Source organism: Pyxicephalus adspersus, chromosome 6 (assembly GCF_032062135.1).
Source record: "Pyxicephalus adspersus chromosome 6, UCB_Pads_2.0, whole genome shotgun sequence".
Lineage (NCBI taxonomy): Eukaryota > Metazoa > Chordata > Amphibia > Anura > Pyxicephalidae > Pyxicephalus > Pyxicephalus adspersus.
Genome location: NC_092863.1, coordinates 82,454,230 through 82,472,964, shown reverse-complemented (window position 1 = coordinate 82,472,964; position 18,735 = coordinate 82,454,230). Strand labels below are relative to the sequence as shown.

The 18,735-nt window shown below is 35.4% G+C and overlaps 2 protein-coding genes across 2 annotated transcripts in view; both read left to right on the top strand.

Annotated features, from left to right (window-relative positions):
* Positions 1-18,735, top strand: part of IPO11 (importin 11) — a 228,385-nt gene that overhangs the window by 155,193 nt on the left and 54,457 nt on the right. The window contains exon 28 of the mRNA XM_072416367.1: positions 13,652-13,747. Within this exon, the coding sequence (XP_072272468.1) occupies positions 13,652-13,747 (96 nt within the window). The remainder of the gene's footprint in view (positions 1-13,651; positions 13,748-18,735) is intronic.
* Positions 631-5,134, top strand: LRRC70 (leucine rich repeat containing 70). Its single transcript, XM_072416369.1, has 2 exons — positions 631-1,017; positions 3,070-5,134. The coding sequence occupies exon 2, from the start codon at positions 3,081-3,083 to the stop codon at positions 4,956-4,958; it is 1,878 nt and encodes a 625-aa protein (XP_072272470.1). The 5' UTR covers positions 631-1,017; positions 3,070-3,080; the 3' UTR covers positions 4,959-5,134.

Below are 18,735 nucleotides of genomic sequence, written 5' to 3'. Positions count from 1 at the left end.
ACATGGAGATACTTTTAATTGGATTACCAACTGAGAGAAAATAAAGTTTAAAGAGTACATGTACTATGGAAGCTATGCTAAAAAGCCAGGTTCCGGACAAAAGACTAGTTACCATCCTGGTTCTGCGCTATGTCTTTGTATTGAGTTGGCCATCTTGGTATTGGAATTTGCTTCCTTATGTTCAAAGGGCGACCTGGTAAGCAGCAACATGGGAGCAGTAAACAGCACCAAATCTTGATAGAATTTCAAGTTTAACAAAAAAGGTAAAAAAGTAAAAGAAACTGAAATCCCATGCGCCTGTTTAATCAGCTCGGCCCAGTCAATCAGGATGGTCAAAGATCGTGATACGATAAAAAAAAAAAAAAGGCAATGGCAACACCCACAACAGAGTTGGGACAGTTAAGTGTCCCCATGGTTTTTTTTCACTATAGGCACGTCACTCATATGACTGCAAACCCATGACGAGGTGTACAACATTATATATATATATATATATATATATATATATATATATATATATATATATGTGTGTGTGTGTGTATATATATATATATATATATATATATATATATGTATATATATAATATGTATACACGCTTCAGCCATGTAGTTCATCTGCATTCACCATGGATGAATGTAAAAATATTAGGTCAAAAGATGTATCATGTGGCTGCATTTTTTTTTTAACCATTATACTCGAACCTACTAATTGGACAACACGCATCTCCTAATAAACATATCCACAGTTATAGAAGTCAGAGGATTTTTTTTTCCTTTACCAAAGTTCCCTAACAATGATGGAATGACTTCCTGCATACTACTTCCTGCATCCATGGTAACTTGCGCATCCTGTCCAGCTCCATGAACCATTGGGGAGTAAAGCATTTCCTGCACAACAGTTCAGTGCTTCAAAAAAAAAAAAAAAGAAAAAAGATCACGCGCTATACACTTTAACATTGTCAGCTATTTATGAAGAAGATCTGCAGAATTATTTCTAAAATGACCATCTTTATTGGGGTAAGACAATTATTTTGCTTTACTGTTTGGCAACATAATCTTTTTGAAAGTAAACTTTGTAGGAAAACTAGTACAAGAGTAGACAGGAAGAAACTTTCTAAACTGATATTTTCTTCAGTTCAGATCTATTCATTCTGCACACTGCAAAATGCATTACCTTTATTACAGTGTGAGGAATTACTACAGCAGTACTCACTGTAAGCCGCACATTCACTGACTTCTGAATCTCATTTGGTTTTAACAGTAGTATTCTGTTTAAAAATAAAATATTGTATATATAACCCATTGCAAAAATAATGTAGATGTTAACAATAAAAAAACAAATAATATTGCTGCACGTGTCTAAATAGTTAAAAAATAGGAATAATAGTGATACAAAACAAAAAACTTTAACTTTAGCTTTTTTTCAGTATTAGTTTTTTTGTATTTTATTAAGTCATTGCATACATGATGTCCACGTTAACAATAAAACAGAAGTATTAATATCACACATGTCTAAAATATAAATTCCAAAAATTAAAAAACAACAAAAATATTAACAATACAACGCTGCATCATTAGCATCCCCCATTTATTTAGTGTCATTTAGCTTATTTTTTAATATTCCTTTGTTTATTGTATTCATTAATATTAGATTATGTATGTTGTTTGGTAATATTGGATAGTTTAGTTATGTATAAAAGGGAGTATAGTAAAAGGCTAAACTTTTTAAAATTGATGTTTTTTAATTACACTTTTTGCAAGAGCTGTAATTAACACAGTAAAAGTAATTCTACATTTTTATGTTCCATGTATTTATTACATGATGCTCACCTTCACAGGTTTTTTTTAATGTTTCCCTGGAGCTTAATCCCTGACTGTAACTTTTTCATAATATTCTTTTCAAACTGACGTATAAAAAAACAGTATTACTAGTACCAAAAATACACGTCAAAGAAAAACTGTGCAGTAACTCTTGGCAAACAAAGATCCATTTTGTAATTTGTTGATCCTAATCTGATGATTTTTAATTGCAGCTGGTTGCAATAATAATCAACTGTAATTCCAGCCAAATTTTTTATTTTGTATACAGTATTTTTATATTGACCCCTTCCTACTTTGTAGGATACTGCTTGTCCTGATCACCACAAAGTGAGAGGGGAAATCTCTGGCAAGGATACAGACAGTCTTAAACCAAAAATTAGAAGCTTTGTAAAATCTACAGCTGTGTGTGTCCTAATTTAGGGAGTTTCCTAACTTTGTCTGTGGATGTTTAGTCAGCAGGCAAAGGAAAATCTTTATGGAGGCACAGAAGTAAGAACCTGACAAGCTTCTCAACCTTCACCCATTCCTATTCTCAGTTGAACTTATACAGACATTACGTAAAATAATAACTATACAAACATTATAAAAAATAATAATACATCCATGTTTTTTCTAAAAAAAAAAAAAAATAGTTTGGTTATAATTTTGGCCAAACAAAACTTTAAAAAACAGACACGTGAAAGTAATTAACTATTAATTGGTGAAAATAATAATACAAAATAGCTAACAGGTAGAATGGGAGGAAAAGTTTTATTAAACTTGATTAGGGTTGAATTCACAGATACAAACGTTATACTTTCTCAGCAGGCATTATGTAAAATAATAACTATACAAACATTATAAAAAATAATAATACATCCATGTTTTTTCTAAAAAAAAAAAATAGTTTGGTAAAAATTTTGCCCAAACAAAACTTTAAAAAACAGACACGCGAAAGTAATTAATTATTAATTGGTGAAAATAATAAAAAATAGCTAACATATAGAATAGGAGGAAAAGTTTTATTAAACTTGATTAGGGTTGAATTCACAGATACAAACTTTCTAACAAACTATATACTTTCTCAGCATGTAATGAGAACATTTACCAATAAAAAAAAGACTTAAAAGTTTTACTCTTTTATTTTTAAATATATCTATATAACAGAAAGCATAGCATTGGATATTTCTGCAGTTAATGAAAAGATATTTTGTTTTGTGTGCAGTTTTGTTTGGATAATTAGTGACTGTTATTTTTGCTTTTTGGTAGCCAAATCAATTATGAGCAGCAAACAAAGGGACGTGTATGGACCAGAAAATATCCTCATCCCAATGCAAGTCTCTCTATGTGTCTATGTCTTTCTGTTACTTCTGCAGAAACTGGCGTTTTGTTGTCCCACTATTTGCCAGAGCTGCACAGAAAAACAGGTTAATTGTCGTAGCTTGGGCCTAGCTGCTATACCAAGAAACCTACCAAAAACAGCAACTCTCCTATATTTAAGTGGCAATAACCTTACCAATATACTTCAAAATGAGCTAACTGAACACACAGAGCTTGCTATACTTTATTTGAACAATTCAGGAATTGTATACATCCATCCTAAAGCTTTCACTTCCCTAAGAAAATTGTACTATCTGTATCTCAATGGTAACTATATCCAGCGCTTAGATGTTGGATTATTTGATGGACTCCTAAGTCTTCACTATTTGCATCTTCAATACAATCAGATCGATGTCCTTCCTCATGGGTTATTTCATCAGTTAAAAGCAGTCAGATATCTGTATCTTCAGAACAATAAAATCCACATGCTTGGCAGCGATATATTCTTTGGAATGATTAAGCTGCACACTCTAAATTTAGCTGACAACAATATCTCACAGATATCTGACACGGCATGGCGTCACTTAGACAATCTTGAAATTCTATACCTTGACAGAAACGATTTGGTTCAAGTCCCTTCAAATGCTCTAGGAATACTTAAAGGACTCAAAAAACTTTCACTTTCAAATAACCAGCTTGGATCAATACACAATTTTGCTTTCCAAGGTCTTCACTCATTACAGTATTTGTTTTTAGAAAATGCCAACATCCAAACCATCAGTGAGAGTGCATTTAGTGGACTCGGCAATCTTAAACAGTTAAGCTTAAGTCGAAATAGGCTTTGGACGCTTGACTCAAAAACGTTCACTCACCTGAATCACTTGGCAAACCTGCAGTTGGACCACAATGACATTGTCCATATTGCTGATGATACCTTCGAAGAAATGGGGCCGTCTCTAAAAGTTCTCAATCTCGTGTTTAATACCTTGACATCTCTGCAGCCTAAAGTGCTTCACCCGTTAATATCTTTAAGCTATTTACTGGCCAGTAATAATCCTTGGCACTGTGGGTGCAATTTGTTAAACCTCAGAAACTTTTTGCTGTCTTCACCATATAAATTTAGCATTCATTGCGAGACTCCACCACAATTGCAAAAACGACCACTCGGTAATGTGAAATTGGCTGAGTTTAAGAACTGTACATTTACCACGACGGAAGACACCCCACCCAAAAAGGCTTCTCAGTTATATGTGGCTACAACTGAAGTGATATACAGCCATATGAAAAGTGCCACATATAAGCTACCCTTGAAATCTCAAAGTACAGATTTAATGTTATCTGCCAGTTCAGCATCTCCTGGAATAAATAGCAATGATACTCAAAGTAACACAACACAGACCACTGATGAGCAGTCACTTGAGCATATTCTAACTTTACCTCCAGTAAATTTAACCAATGATGGAGAAAGTTTCCTGCCACCAGACATAGTCACAGTGTCCCTCAAACCCATTGTTATATGCCAAAAGAAAGCTCAAAACCTACAGCAGTCTTTTCATATTTTACTCTCATTTTTCATTCTCTCTTGTGTGGCCATTGTATTTCTAACATTTAAAGTCATTCAGCTGAAGAGAAAACTCAGAACGCCTGAAAACCAGGCAGACAGTGTTCTGGAATATTATAGCTGCTACCAGTCCGGCAGATACCAGATGACTGATGCTGTAAGGATAGCACCTCCAAACCCTTTATCAAGTCCTGAAATGGACTTGATAAGACCTCTCAAGCAGTCCCCGCCAGATGCAAAGACTCAAGTTATCTTGTTTGAGCATTCTGCCCTTTAAAATATGTTTGGGTGACTGAAAAGAAATAATAATAAATTACCATTACTTTTGTTTATTGCAATTGATACTTATTTTGTTATTTTCTGGAATCTGTTCCTATTTAAATAATATCATGTCATTTCAGAATAAATTGCAACACACATAAAAAAATAAATGGTATAGCTTATGTTCTGTAATTATACAGTTTCTTAATGTTTATCATTATTTTACTGTGTTGGGCTATTTTACTATATTGCCAAAAAGAGGAATTTGTGCATTCCTTTTTCTAAAAACAATGTATGGTAAACATCCAAATCTAACATTTCGTTAACTTATTGGTCAATTATACATTACAGACATGAACATTTTTTAATCTAGTTTTTGTTCAATTAGACAAAATACAAAAAACACATTTGAATATATATAAGACTTACTATGCAATAATTCCAAACAAAGAGTGTAAAGATACAAACTTTTGAAAGATTTTGGCTTTAGTACTGATGCTAATTCTTTTTCTTTCAATGGGGTCTGCTCACAATTGGACAAATTATCCCTTTAGAAAATCCAAATCTTTTCTTAAATATACAAATACCTATATCTTATCTGAAGTTTATATTTGTGAATTTGGTATTAAAGAGTAAACTATATGTTTTGGTTTATTAAAACTGTAGTCATAAGCATGGCTGTTTTTAGTTTTGTAAAACAAATGGTGATACAATAATCTAAAGTAGTGGTCGCCAACCTTTTTGGGCCTATGGACCTCTAAACTTATGTGCTACGGACCACTCGTGCGAACCAGAGTGATTCCAGAACCTGCCCACTCTCCCTTTGTAGGTCTGATCCTTTGATGATAGAGTGGGCGGGTTATGTCCAAAGACACTAACCCACCCACTGCCCTGAGCCTGGGATCTTTACGGGGGACATGACCACTGATGGACCACCGATTGGTGACCGCTGACCTAAATTATTAAAATGTAGAAAATGCATTTTGTGTTTTGGTGAGCCCTTCCATTATGGAAGGTTTTCTGAGGCATTAAAGTGTATTTTAAATTTCTCTATTCTTTTTAAGATCTTCATTAGGGTGAAGCTGGGGGAATTTAAGAACCTTGGAACTGTGGTCCTAAAATACACTAAACCAGTGGCATTTATAGTCATTAATCTGGCTAAGTCACTTGTGAGCTTTGAACCTTTACACTATTATGGTTATTTTTTGTGTTCCAGAAGTGTTGTAATAAGACCATCAGTGTATAATTATCCAAATTTTCTTCGCATCTACCACCTTTCTGCTTATGTTACCTGTTTATTCAAGGATTTAATTTAATCTCAAAGACAGCGTTTACATTATAGTATACATCCAATAGATATGATTTGATGCAGGCTTGTGAGCTTTGGGTGTCCTAGAATACTTAAAGTATATGTATATTACAGGATGTGTATATTACAAGGGAGGTTAATTTAGTGTAAGGGGTTAGAGAATACAGATGGTAAATTTACATAACAAAAATGGGCCACAGCAATCAAGAAAATTTTGGCAGCTGTTTAAGAAATGGTTTAGAATGTAAAATATCCCTATGAAAACACATAATAAATATTTAGGTGCTTGTAATTGTATTTAACTTCATGATAAAAAGAACATTATTCTTAAGTTCTTACAATTATTTGCAGTATACAACATATGCTAGTTTGTAATTCTAAATTGAAGTCTTTTAGAAATATATGCCTGCAAAGTCTTAATCTGATGGTTTGCAGTGTAAAGAAAATCTGTTGGTTGTATTAGATGTGCTTTCTATATAAAACTTGTCCATCAGCTATGGAAATCTATTATTTCTCACTTCAGGAGCAAAACACAGGCCCTGTCCATTCATACAGTCCTTAAAATACTGTGACGCACACCTAGCATCTCTACTTCTCTTCCATTGATTCGTCCAGTCTTGACAAATGTAAAAAAAACGGCGTGTATTTACGTAGTTCCTCGGTATAAGCCTAACTGACATGACTTTCTAAGAAAATCTCTCACATGAAATTTTAATAGAAACTGAGATGCATAAAAGTGGCAGCTGTCACTAGATTGACATTTATCTTAAAAAGGAAACTAGAAAAACCTTAAACCTGCTCAGCACTGCTTGAAAGGTTGACCGGGCTCTTCAAACGCAAGTACGTAAATGCCTCAGCAGTAGGTTGATGCCATGCTCATTCAGTGAGAGATAAATGTCTAACCCCTATTACTGTAAAGAAGCATGGAAAAATACAGCTGTTTAAGAAGCTTTGTATATTGTATGTTTGCAGATGCTTGCTCAGTGCTTTTTAGTGCCCCTATAAATGCAATTTATATGTAAATATAAATATGTCAGTTTGATTACAACTGTTTGCTGCACACATTGCCTTGCCATGCACATTTCTACAATTCATTTCAACATTTCTCCTCTGTTTGTTGATTTTTGGGTTTCATGCACTGGATGAAGTACAACACAATGCATTTTTTCATTTCACATTTTTCATTTTTTCGCATTTGTTGTGTGTTGCCTTATTGCAATACGTGCTGGCATACCACAATGGATTGATTAGGTTGGGTGTAGTGTGGCACCACACATGGCAATGCTTGCTAGCACATCTAACATGTAATGGTATGCTGCTACGAACTTGCATTTTCCAATAGACCTCTGATGCACCACTAAACCAAAAAAATATGCACCTTTTACATACATTATATAAATGAATAGTCAGCCTTAGGACAGGTTTAGACCTGATTTGGGATTGAGTTAACCCTTTCGCAGCACCCAGCCAGTCACTCACACTGCAGTGCTAATTTAAAAGTGAGCATTACTTGTACCGCTAATTGCTGCACCCATTCATTCTGCGTAGGACTGCCATGGGGAGAACCTACATGTAGCCTAATGTCTACTGGTACTTCTGCCACACTGCAACCTTGTGACCGTTGTGAACTTATCCTTACAATTTACTAGCACAATGCATGGCTGCACAATCGACGATAGTAAGGCTGCACAATCGACGATAAGAGTTAACAAGCCTGTGTGTAAGTCAGATAAATATTTCTCTATACTTCAGGCTGTATCTGTACCAAGTGGTCTTTGAAGTCTTTAGTAAAGCAATACTTGGGTTTTGAGTTGATATATAACAATGCACCATCTTAGATTTAGGTAAACTACATCATGTAAAGGCAGGTGTACATCATGTAAAGGTGGTTATTGCAGAACTATTGTCATCACTGCCCAGCCGTCAAAAGTTTGCACTGCAATGGAACAGAGAGAGGTGAGTAATTTGGGGTTAGCCCTGCTATAATGGTATATTTACAAAATATTGAAGGCTTGTTCACATCAAGGACTATTCATACTGATGCTGATGTTTTTTTTACCAGTTGAGGAAACTGTATTCGAGCTGTTTACTGCAAAAAACAAAAAAAAAAAATCAACAACTCACGGGTTTCTCATTAACATTCAAATGAATTAGATAAGTTGAGAAGTCTTTTATTTAATGGATTTGGTAGGTGCTGTCATTGCTCTCCAGTTTTCAGTCTACATGAAGATGCTGCATGGTGCTTCTCATGGTCAATTACCTTTTCAACCTCTTCCATAGAAATAATGGGAATGCCATCCAAGTAGCTCTTAAATGTTTGTTGGGGGGGGGGGGGCATTTTTAAGCATTTAAAAGACATTTAGGAGCATTCATAAGTAAGAAGTAATTGATGTTTTTTGTTATATCCCTCGTTTTCTTGATCAAGACAAATATATTAAACTTATCCTATAGCTGTTATCAATCATTACAGCGCTACATAATATGTTGGCGCTATATGAATCCTGTTTATTAATAATATTAATCATTTACATGAATCCCAAAAAATACCTGTAATGCTGTGTCTGTTTTTTTTAAGGAATAGTAATGGTGGTGATTAACACATTATGAAGCCTTGCATAAGCACTGCTCCAAAACGTACTGCAACACATAAGTGTGACTTTAGCCTGAAACATTAGTAAAACACTCTTTGGGTATCTAGTAAATGTTATCTGAGAATAAAATAAACTTGTAAATCCACTTCAACTTAACCAGTAAATGTGCTAGACTATACTGCTTCATCATCCTGAGCCATGATACAACATTGTACAAAATACAAGAGAGGTATATGAAATTGTTTAAAATCAGTATTTATTATGCATTGGCCTGTCATTCTGCATCCCCTGGTCTGTTTGATGTAACTCACCGCCATTAAAATGTATTTTATACGTTTTGATACTTTTTATTATTGTTTTCATTTTCATGTCTTTAACAAAATTAGACTAAACAGGAAAAAAATAGGTCATTGGAAACCCACAGTTGGATGCTGTTTCACTCCCTGCTTCATTCAAGTAGAATCCAGGCAAAACATTATTTTGTGGACAGAATGCCCCACAAGACCTGCCATTTTGGAAAATATCTGACCCAGTTTTCCAGCCATTAGAATGTGGCTCTGGTTAAAGGCGCTGAGATACTTACAGTTACCTATTTTTCCTTCTTCCAACACAGTGCTTTCAAGAACTATTCTTGCCACCTAACATGTCCCACCTCTTACTGGGTACCAATTGGGCAGATACTGTGATCCAAAAATCCAGTGAGATACCTTTTATAAATGCATGTTTTCTTTGCTGACATTAGATGCATGCTGGCATTATATATGAACAATGAATGTTTGTCTGTTTGAGGCACACTGATGTCAGTGCTCTGCAAGCAAAATTACATCCATAAATTGTTTATAGCTAAGCCTCATTGTAAATTACCTTTCTACCCCCAAATGAGTTAATTTAAAAAAAAAACTAGGCTTAAAAACTGAAATTCTCAACTAATCTATTGCCACATGATATGCTGTGAATCTATTGGGATCCCTCCAGACTGCACCACAGAAAGGTGATCACTTAATGTGAGCACAGTTGGCAGCACTGGATCCACTGGCTGACACTCCCGGAAGCGGTACCACTGAGGGGCACAAAAAGCGGAGTTTGATGAGGGTAAAAAGGTCTTCACAAAAGATTTTATTTGAACTGACTTTTGAATAGGAGAGGGGTTATGTGTGCCTGAAAATAGGCTTTATTTATATAATATTTTTTATATAAGTATTAAGTAAAACCCTACTTTTATACCTAGTCTAATTCAGACCACATACATGACATTCATACCAATTTTTTAGACAATTTTAGCAGCTTTCAGTTGCTAATATAAAGAATATCGAATCTGATTACACAGCAAACTTGTATTGATTACACATACTGAAACACAATTGATTGAAAAAAAATGAATTGCGCTTGAATAGAAAGCAGTCAACACCAGTCTAGTCCATTGAGCAGTCTTATAGAAAGCAATCAATTTTTCCACTGTACTCAATCAGTATTTATTCGATTGTCCAGTTGTAGCAATGTAAAATGAATATAAAATGTATTTGGTTCTTTTTCAAGTTTGATAGAACATTGAATTTGAATGATTGTATTTCAAAATAGATTGACAGCAAAAGAGCTGGAGGTTATGAACCATTTCATTTTTGCTCAGTGACTTGTATTTTTATGTTTTATAGCCTTTCTTACACAGCTTTAGTCTGTATTGGAAATGTGTGCCGAATGATTCACAGATGAGCATGAACGGTATAAAAAAAAAAAAGTGACCTTTGTTTGCATACATTGGTTTGTATTTTACATGAATTACCCTACATCCATTGATTTGCATGTTGATCAATTTTGTGTTTCATTACAAAAAAAAAATCTTACAGAAAATGCACATGGTTGAGTAGAGGTGCAATGAAAATATAGCCTACTGCATGCCACAGCGCTTCAACTGTGCTCCCATTTAGTATGTTGGGCACAATATGTTGCTTAAGGTTGTGCACTTGATTTTCTTCCTCTGCAAGTAAAACTACCACAAACACAAGGACAATTAGGGCAACCTCGCTGACCTGTGGTGCCATTTGCCACTCCTGGCTGCAAAGCAGTTTTCGATGCTAAAGGAAGCCTTAAGCTACGTACACACTTCCAATTATTATCGTTGTTAAACGAACGACGAACGATCCTGCACGATATCTACGAACGATCGTATAGCACCGATTCTGCACATACAGATAACGACACGATCGTTCGTAGATATTGTACACACAATAGATACGATCGTTTGAGCGATACAGGGAGTGACGTGCACGACAGGAAGTGAACGAACGTTCGTTCGTCACGCATGCTCAGACCATGGACGATCAACGAACGATCGTACACACGAACGATGGTCAACGATCGTCGTCCAATCCGATCCGCCGGGCCGGTCGTTCGTTTCCAATGACTTTCCTCGTTCGTTGGCGTCGTTGGTTACTTTTTTTACGAACGATTTTTGCCCAATCGATCATTCGTTGTTCGTTCGTCGTTCATTTTGAACGACAAAAATTGGAAGTGTGTACGCAGCTTAAGTATCAGAGTTTTGCCCAGTCAGAACAATCTTGTTTTCAAGCCCTGAAAACATCTACAGTTATGTTTTTTTTGTTTTTTTACAAAACTTTACAGTGTCATTTTACAGGTATGTCATACATGGACAATCCGACACAACCCTTATATTGTATATTACCTTGCAAATGGCTCAGCGTCATCATGGACAAACAATTATCTATGGTATCAAGTTGTAACTGGTGGGTATTCCTGTAGTAACAGATCAACACACCTAGAAGACCTTTGATCAACTGGAATTCCCAAAGCTGACATTAGAACAAATATATAATGATAATAAAGTAATACTGAGTCCTTATGTCCAGTTCCATTTAAATGCCTCAGTCATTTCAGGCTAGATGTATGGGATGTATGGGTATAACTTGTATGTATGGATTGCTTTTTTAGGTGCAATATGTGTTTTAGAAGCTCGGAAAGCTAATATTTGACTAGAAAGGAGGATGTCTAATGAGCATGATTCATAAATCAATTTGAAGTAGCCACTATAATCTTTTCAGCATTCATTTTCATTGAATACAGTAATTGGTATTTCATTGATTTTACAGGTTTTAAGTTGCATTTTTGGCCTCAAGTGTAATCAACTAAATCTCACTATTACTTTGTAATGATCTAAATGGACATTTAAGGAGATTATTAACATTTGTATATAAATGATTGTCCTATCAGCCTACAGGAATACACCGCTACAGCATGTTTTTAACTTCCAGGGCTTTGGACAATAGGTTTGCTCTTTCAGAACTTACCTTCCTCTGGAGAAGACAATCTTTCTCTCTCTCAAATCAAAAATAAATAATAAATAAATTATTTTTATGAAACTAGTGTAACTACAAGGTTAGGACTCAGTCAGCCTGCTGCATGAAAATGTAGTGACAAAGAACTATGTGAGTAGGAAGGAATCGAGTGAGCAATGGGTATCTTTGGATTCCTTCTGTTCTCTTACTGTCCGGCCAGCTTGCTGGAAGTGGAAGGAGGACACTACTGTATTCCTTCTATAGGATGTGTTCTAAAGTAGTGTCATTTTTATGGACTGATCAATGCCATCCCCTGTGGGATATCTGTCACTGTCCATCCATCAATGGTGGGAGTAAGAAATGTCCCCAGGTTGGTTTGCAGACCTTTTCTGGCATGCTCTATGACTATAGAAAAGGTCTTCCAAGGGCTCAGTATAAAAAAATGTTGATTCAGTGGAGAACTGTAATGGGTTCAGCTCAGTTTTAACCTTTTTACATAAGGAATTATTTAAAAAAGCATAAATAGTTCTCTGCAAAAGAAGAATGTTTAGTAACCCGTATCTCCTTTCATCCCTGAAGTCTTCAATGTCTTGCAAAGCAAGAACTACACATTTGACATCCACCTAAGTGTAATGAAAGCCTTGGTCTTCCATCGCCTGCCGTTGTATCATCAACTTTTTTTTATAGAGTTTTTGTAAGGTTTGTGCCCCACATTCATCTGTAATTGCTATAAAAGAAGGAGGAAACCCCTTTCTAATATTTTATTTTGATGCATGGATCAGTAATTAATTCTTTTATTAGAGTGGGGTACAGTTAGAACCACTGTAAGTTTTTTGTAAGTGGCTTCTACCCTTTACTTCAATTGATCACACAGTACAAGGGGAAATTCTCCAATGAGGTTACAGTCCGCGCTAAAGTGATTTTTTTGTTTTCTCACCCTGTCCAAAACCAATTTAGTCCAAGGCAGCATAATATCTACCTACTTGTTCCAGGTCAGTGACTGGAAAGGAGGAGGTAGTAGGGTCAACAAAAGTAGATGGAGACAGAGGTCAGCATTGACATTCTTTGTACTGCTCTAATGTCAAATTTTCTTTAAAAGATATAGTAGATGCAATTTAGGTGGGATGTTATTGAATATAATGTCAATTAATTCTTGTAGTTTAAAGCCCTTTTTCCTGTTTTCGTGTAGCCTATATTGCTTTTTGTATATACAAGGGGCAACTTCCAGGTAAGCTTTGTTCTCAGTCTGGTCATGAATTATAATCTCCTGATTCTGGTAATTTTGTAGATTAGGAAAGAACCACACTTAGAGATATTTTAGGCCGCATTTATGAAGTGCTTTGGAGTTTCTTTTAAATTATTTTAGTCAATTGCCTTTTTTGTGGTTTTCTTGCTAATTTAGAAACTGATGAGCTGCCTGCTGCATGTTCTGTAGTCAACTGTAAGAGGCCTGCAGGCTATGTTGGAAATTATCTCTCGTACATCACTTTTCCAATGGTATTTTTTTTTTCTTTTATAGTGTTTTACAAGACAAATTCTGTGCAATCATTAACATTTGTGTGGAAAGTCTACATGATTTGATGACAGAGGATCCAGAGACAAATACCTACAGAGAGTAAGTGACAAAATATGCTTTAATATACTATTAATATTATCATTACAAATCACCATAGGAATGCTAGAAAACTGTCAAAGGGTCTGAGATAAAAGAACTGGTAGTTTACAAGCCTTCAGATGGAGAAGTGTAGTGCTATAGTTAGTGTACTGATGATGGTTAATAAAATTTAAACAACCTTTTGGAGTTTGGAATAAATAATTTGATAATATTAAGCTATATCCTAATCCTGTGGTTGTGGACACAATGGTGACCCAGAAGCAACACAAATAATTTGCACAGTTTTTTAGATAATCTCTGGCAGGGGCAGAGCTGCTTAAATTTCAGGTGTCCCAATCGGATTCCCAGGGTAGACCTAATAAAAAAAAAAAACAGAAATATAGCGCTACATCATATTTTAAGTCCAAAGTATATATCTTATGTATCTAATGTTCCATTAAAAAAGACAATATGCTTCAGGGGTCACAACATTCTTCATCAGAGTTTTGTAAATCTGATTCCAAAACAGAAAATGAGTAATATAGGTGTTAAAGAATATTGGTGCCCGAGATAATGATAGAGACTTCTATTCAAGTATTCCAAGTGTAGCAATTATCATATATATATATATATACTTTGGACTAAAATATGGCATAGTGCTTTTATTGTGTTCTTTTTTGTTTTAATAATCCCATAGCAAAGATGCAGAAAGAGCCCAAGAAATATTGGCATTCTGGTGGTAATTCCAGGGCTGTGAATGAACGGGATGTCCTGTATTCTCCATAGTGTTAGCTGCTAGGTAGAGCTAAATTTAAAGTTCATTTTAATTATTTTATCCAGCTTGGATATTGTTACTTTTAGGCTACTGATAATTGTGAGTTAGGTAGATATTGAGAGAAGCAAATAAAAAGAAATTAGTTTGAGTTGATGATAAGATAACAAATCTATAGTTTAAATAAAACATTAAAACTCTCTTAGATTGTAAGCTCTTCTGAGCAGGGTCCTCTCCTCCTCCTGTGTCACTTTCTGTCATTTTCAACCTCTGTTTAATGTACAGCACTGCGTAAAAGTTGGTGCTATATAGAAACACTGTTTATATTATTAATAATAAAAAATAATTGAAAATAAATTATTTTTTAATGTGAAAAAATACAGCTGCATATATAAAAATGTGTAAATTGACTCTCTTATCGAATCATGCAGCCTAAAGAAATTTTGTAATTTTACCCAGTTAGTCTTGTGATTTGCAAACCTGTGTCACCTCCTGCCTATTCATTGAACAGTAATTAACAGGAGGTTCTGGAGAACTGAACTAGGAAGTTGCAGGGTGATCTTAGCTGTGCAGTATGGTGGAGGTGTGTAAATCAAAAGCCTGGCTAAACACAATTACAGCTCCCTTGGCAGGCAGATCAGTAAACCTGTTATATGGTATGCTTTAGCTGTGTATTTAGCTATTTGTTCAGAAAGAGGGATAGCAGGTTCTAATTGCAAATGGTATTTAAGAACTGCAGAACGATAAAATAAAGAAATGGATGTGTCCATGCGCTGCTTGGCCCATGTGCTATATTTACTACATTGATGTATAGGGTTGGGGATGGCTTTTTATCATGAATGACCAGGTATCCAGTACATATTTCCTGGCTCAGTCATGCATGGGCCTTCAGTACAGGGACTCCGTGAACCATATAATCAGAAGTTTATGTGTGCAGCATTTTATCTGACGCAGTTACCTAGCCAACCTACAAGTAGTACATGTGCCTCAAAAAATAAAACAGACTCATTGTATGTATGACAAACATTCCTAGGTTGGGTTTGTTTTTAAATTCAAGCTGATTATGAACAGACACTCATGGAAATCCTAAATAAGTTTCTAATATTGTGTTATATATATATATATATATATATATATATATATATATATATATATATATATATATATATGTACTATGAGGGTTTTTGTTTGATGTTGCAGCACTGCTCCAAGCTAAGATAACATACAAATGTTATGAACAGAATACTAAAAGATTGTTACAATTAAGTGTTCATTTTCTAGTAAAAGGAAGCAATTCCAATTTTTAATACCTATGAGTCAGTGGATTACTATAATAGCCATCAATGTGCTTGTAAACAAAAAGACAGGGGAGACTTTAGGGCAAGATTCCCTACTTCTTTATACATATATGAACTAACCAAGTATCGTATTTCATATGTACTATAAACAATTAAGGGATCAGTCCACAGAAACTAATACTTTATATTGAGTAGATCTTGGGTAAGTAACTTACCTGAGATTCTAGTGATTCTCATTGAAGATTTAAAGGTTATGTTCTAAAGTATTATAAACTAGTGATCTACCCCACTTTTCTATAATATTCTGTTTTTTTTAGTAAGTATCGTAAATACACGTCACTATTTCACCAGTGCAGTGATACTATTTGCACCAGTGTTCTCCCCAGCCCCTTTTAGCTGGGCACACCACAAAGCCATTTTGGTGCTGGGTCACAATACAGGGCTGCCACCTGCCTACAGCTTCTTCCCTTCTTAAAAAAATATTTCTGGGCAGAATACTGAGGACCTTTTAATTTGTACAGATCATGTAATGTAGACAATGGGACAGGGATCCTTATGTTGTTTAGTAAGTATTGTTGGAATACCAAATTAAATGAGTAAATGTAAGGGCCCCAAGAAATCAACCATTTTTCTAGGAATCTGTATTTTAGGTAAGTTTCCTTTAACATAATGTTTTCCTCTCTCCAGACCTCCCCACTTTCCCATTTGTACATAATAATAGACTTCCAGATTCATGTAGTAGGATAGTCCTAGCTATTGGAAACATGCAACTTACTCCTCATTATTTTAGCAATGATCATTTAGCAATGTGATGGTTGAGTTATCAAGTAATTTGCAGGTGAGGGTTTTGAGAGTGCCCACAGCTCTATGTAAGCTCTAAGGAATACCTTATACAGGCTTTCTGTTCTCAGCCATATTGGAGCAGCAGGGGAGCAAAGATAAGTGACTATGGTACAGTTCATGAGGTTGGCAGTTGGGTGATCCTGTTTTTTTGCCCTTTATAGGCAGATCACAGGTTCACTTTAAAAAAAATGTAAAAAATTACCTAATATTGAAAATGTGATGAAAATAATTTTCATTTACTGCCTCGTCTTTCTGCCTCAGCACAAAAACATTCCCCTGATGACTGACTGATCCCTCAGCTAATGCTTTTTCCAGCACCATCAACTCTTTCAAGCCCACTGATTTCAATGGCTTAAAACTTTGTTAATATACGAGGCTGCAGAACTTGCAGATTTACGAACCAACTGTCAAGGGAATGAGTTGTTATATAAGGTAACGAAAGTTATGGAACATTTCACAGATTAGTATTGTTCATCTTCATACAAAAACAATTTTACAACTTTTTCATTGTAATGATAATACCATAAAACAGCAGTGTGCTTCCTTTCTTTTCCCATATCCGTTATTTGCAGAATGAATGGTTTAATGTTACATTCCATTGAATTAGTTCCACCAAGGCTTTGATACAAAATGGCCGCCACGTGTGGGTTTTCTTCAGTGACATGACAAATTGGTATCACAGGATTTCAGTTATGCACATTAACAACCCATGGCTTTGTCAGTAACTGCACATTATCTAAATTTAATTATGTCTACATTATGTTCATAGGCGTTCTCCTTTTTTAAAAGAAAATGAACTTCTTTAGCAAGAATGATAAGATGGACCTGCTGCTGGCTTGCAGGATAATAGAAATGGTTTATTACTGCGTTGTCTTCACAATGGACCATTGTTCTTCTTGTGTGTGCTGAAAATGACTTATTCTTGAAAAATGTCCATAAACATCACAATCCATAACTATAAAACATGAAGCATAGCCATTTGACACAATACTACAGATCCATGTCAAGGGGGTTGCTTTGGCTCTCACTCAGTATGGTCAGATTTATCAATCTGCTTTTTCTTGGGTGTAAAAATAGCTATTGCCTCATCATGAAGAATTTCCTGCAAGAAGCTATAATGGCTTCAAGGAATATTTCATTCATAATGTTTCCCAGCATTCAGCCGCTGAAGCGCAAGTATTGCTTGGCACTCTGTCATCTTTATAATCACAAATGAGAAAGAAAACACAGTTACAGAACCATGCATACACATTTTATGTCAATGCCTATATTTTTTTTAATAATTTGTTTCACAACATGCATATTTCCATGTTAACTGCCTGGAGAATTGCAAAAATCATTTTTATGTTCTATGTTAGTTTGGTTACCGTAAGTCAAGCTGATCAAACTGGTGTTTTGGCCAAGACTCAATGTTCTCCAGTAAAAGAGAAATATACTTCCTATAACATTTTGCAAGAGGTTACCCTTTCCATGATAACACAGCATCATCTATTATTATTATTATTATTATTATTATTAAACAGGATTTATATAGCGCCAACATATTACGCAGCGCTGTACATTAAATAGGGGTTGCAAATGACAGACGAATACAGACAGCGATACAGGTGGAGAGGACCCTGCCCCGAAGAGCTTACAATCTAGTAGGTGGGGAATTTCACACACAATAGGATGGGAGATATGCAGTGGTGGGAAGTAGTGGTGGTTTCAAAAAACAGAAGAAGACGGGTAGGCAGGTTTGAAAAAGTGGGTTTTGAGCGCTCTTTTAAATGAGCAGAAAGTAGGAGCAAGCCGGATAGGACGAGGAACACCATTCCAGAGAGTGGGGGCAGCTCTAGAGAAGTCTTGTAACCGTGGGTGTGATGGGGTTATGAGTGAGGAAGTCATTAGTAGGTCATTGGAGGAGCGGAGAGAGCGGCAGGGTGAGTATTTTTTTACCAAGTCAGAAATGTAAGTGGGACAGTAACTGTGTAGGGATTTGAAGGCAAAGCACAGGAGCTTAAATTTGATTCTAAGGTGAAATGGAAGCCAATGGAGAGAACTACAAAGAGATGCAGCGGAAGAGGAGCGGAGGGAAGGATGGATGAGTCTGGCTG

What these genes read in the sequence shown, in the direction of transcription:
- LRRC70 (XM_072416369.1), top strand. Translation starts at nt 3,081, where the DNA reads ATGAGCAGCAAACAAAGGGACGTGTATGGACCAGAAAATATCCTCATC.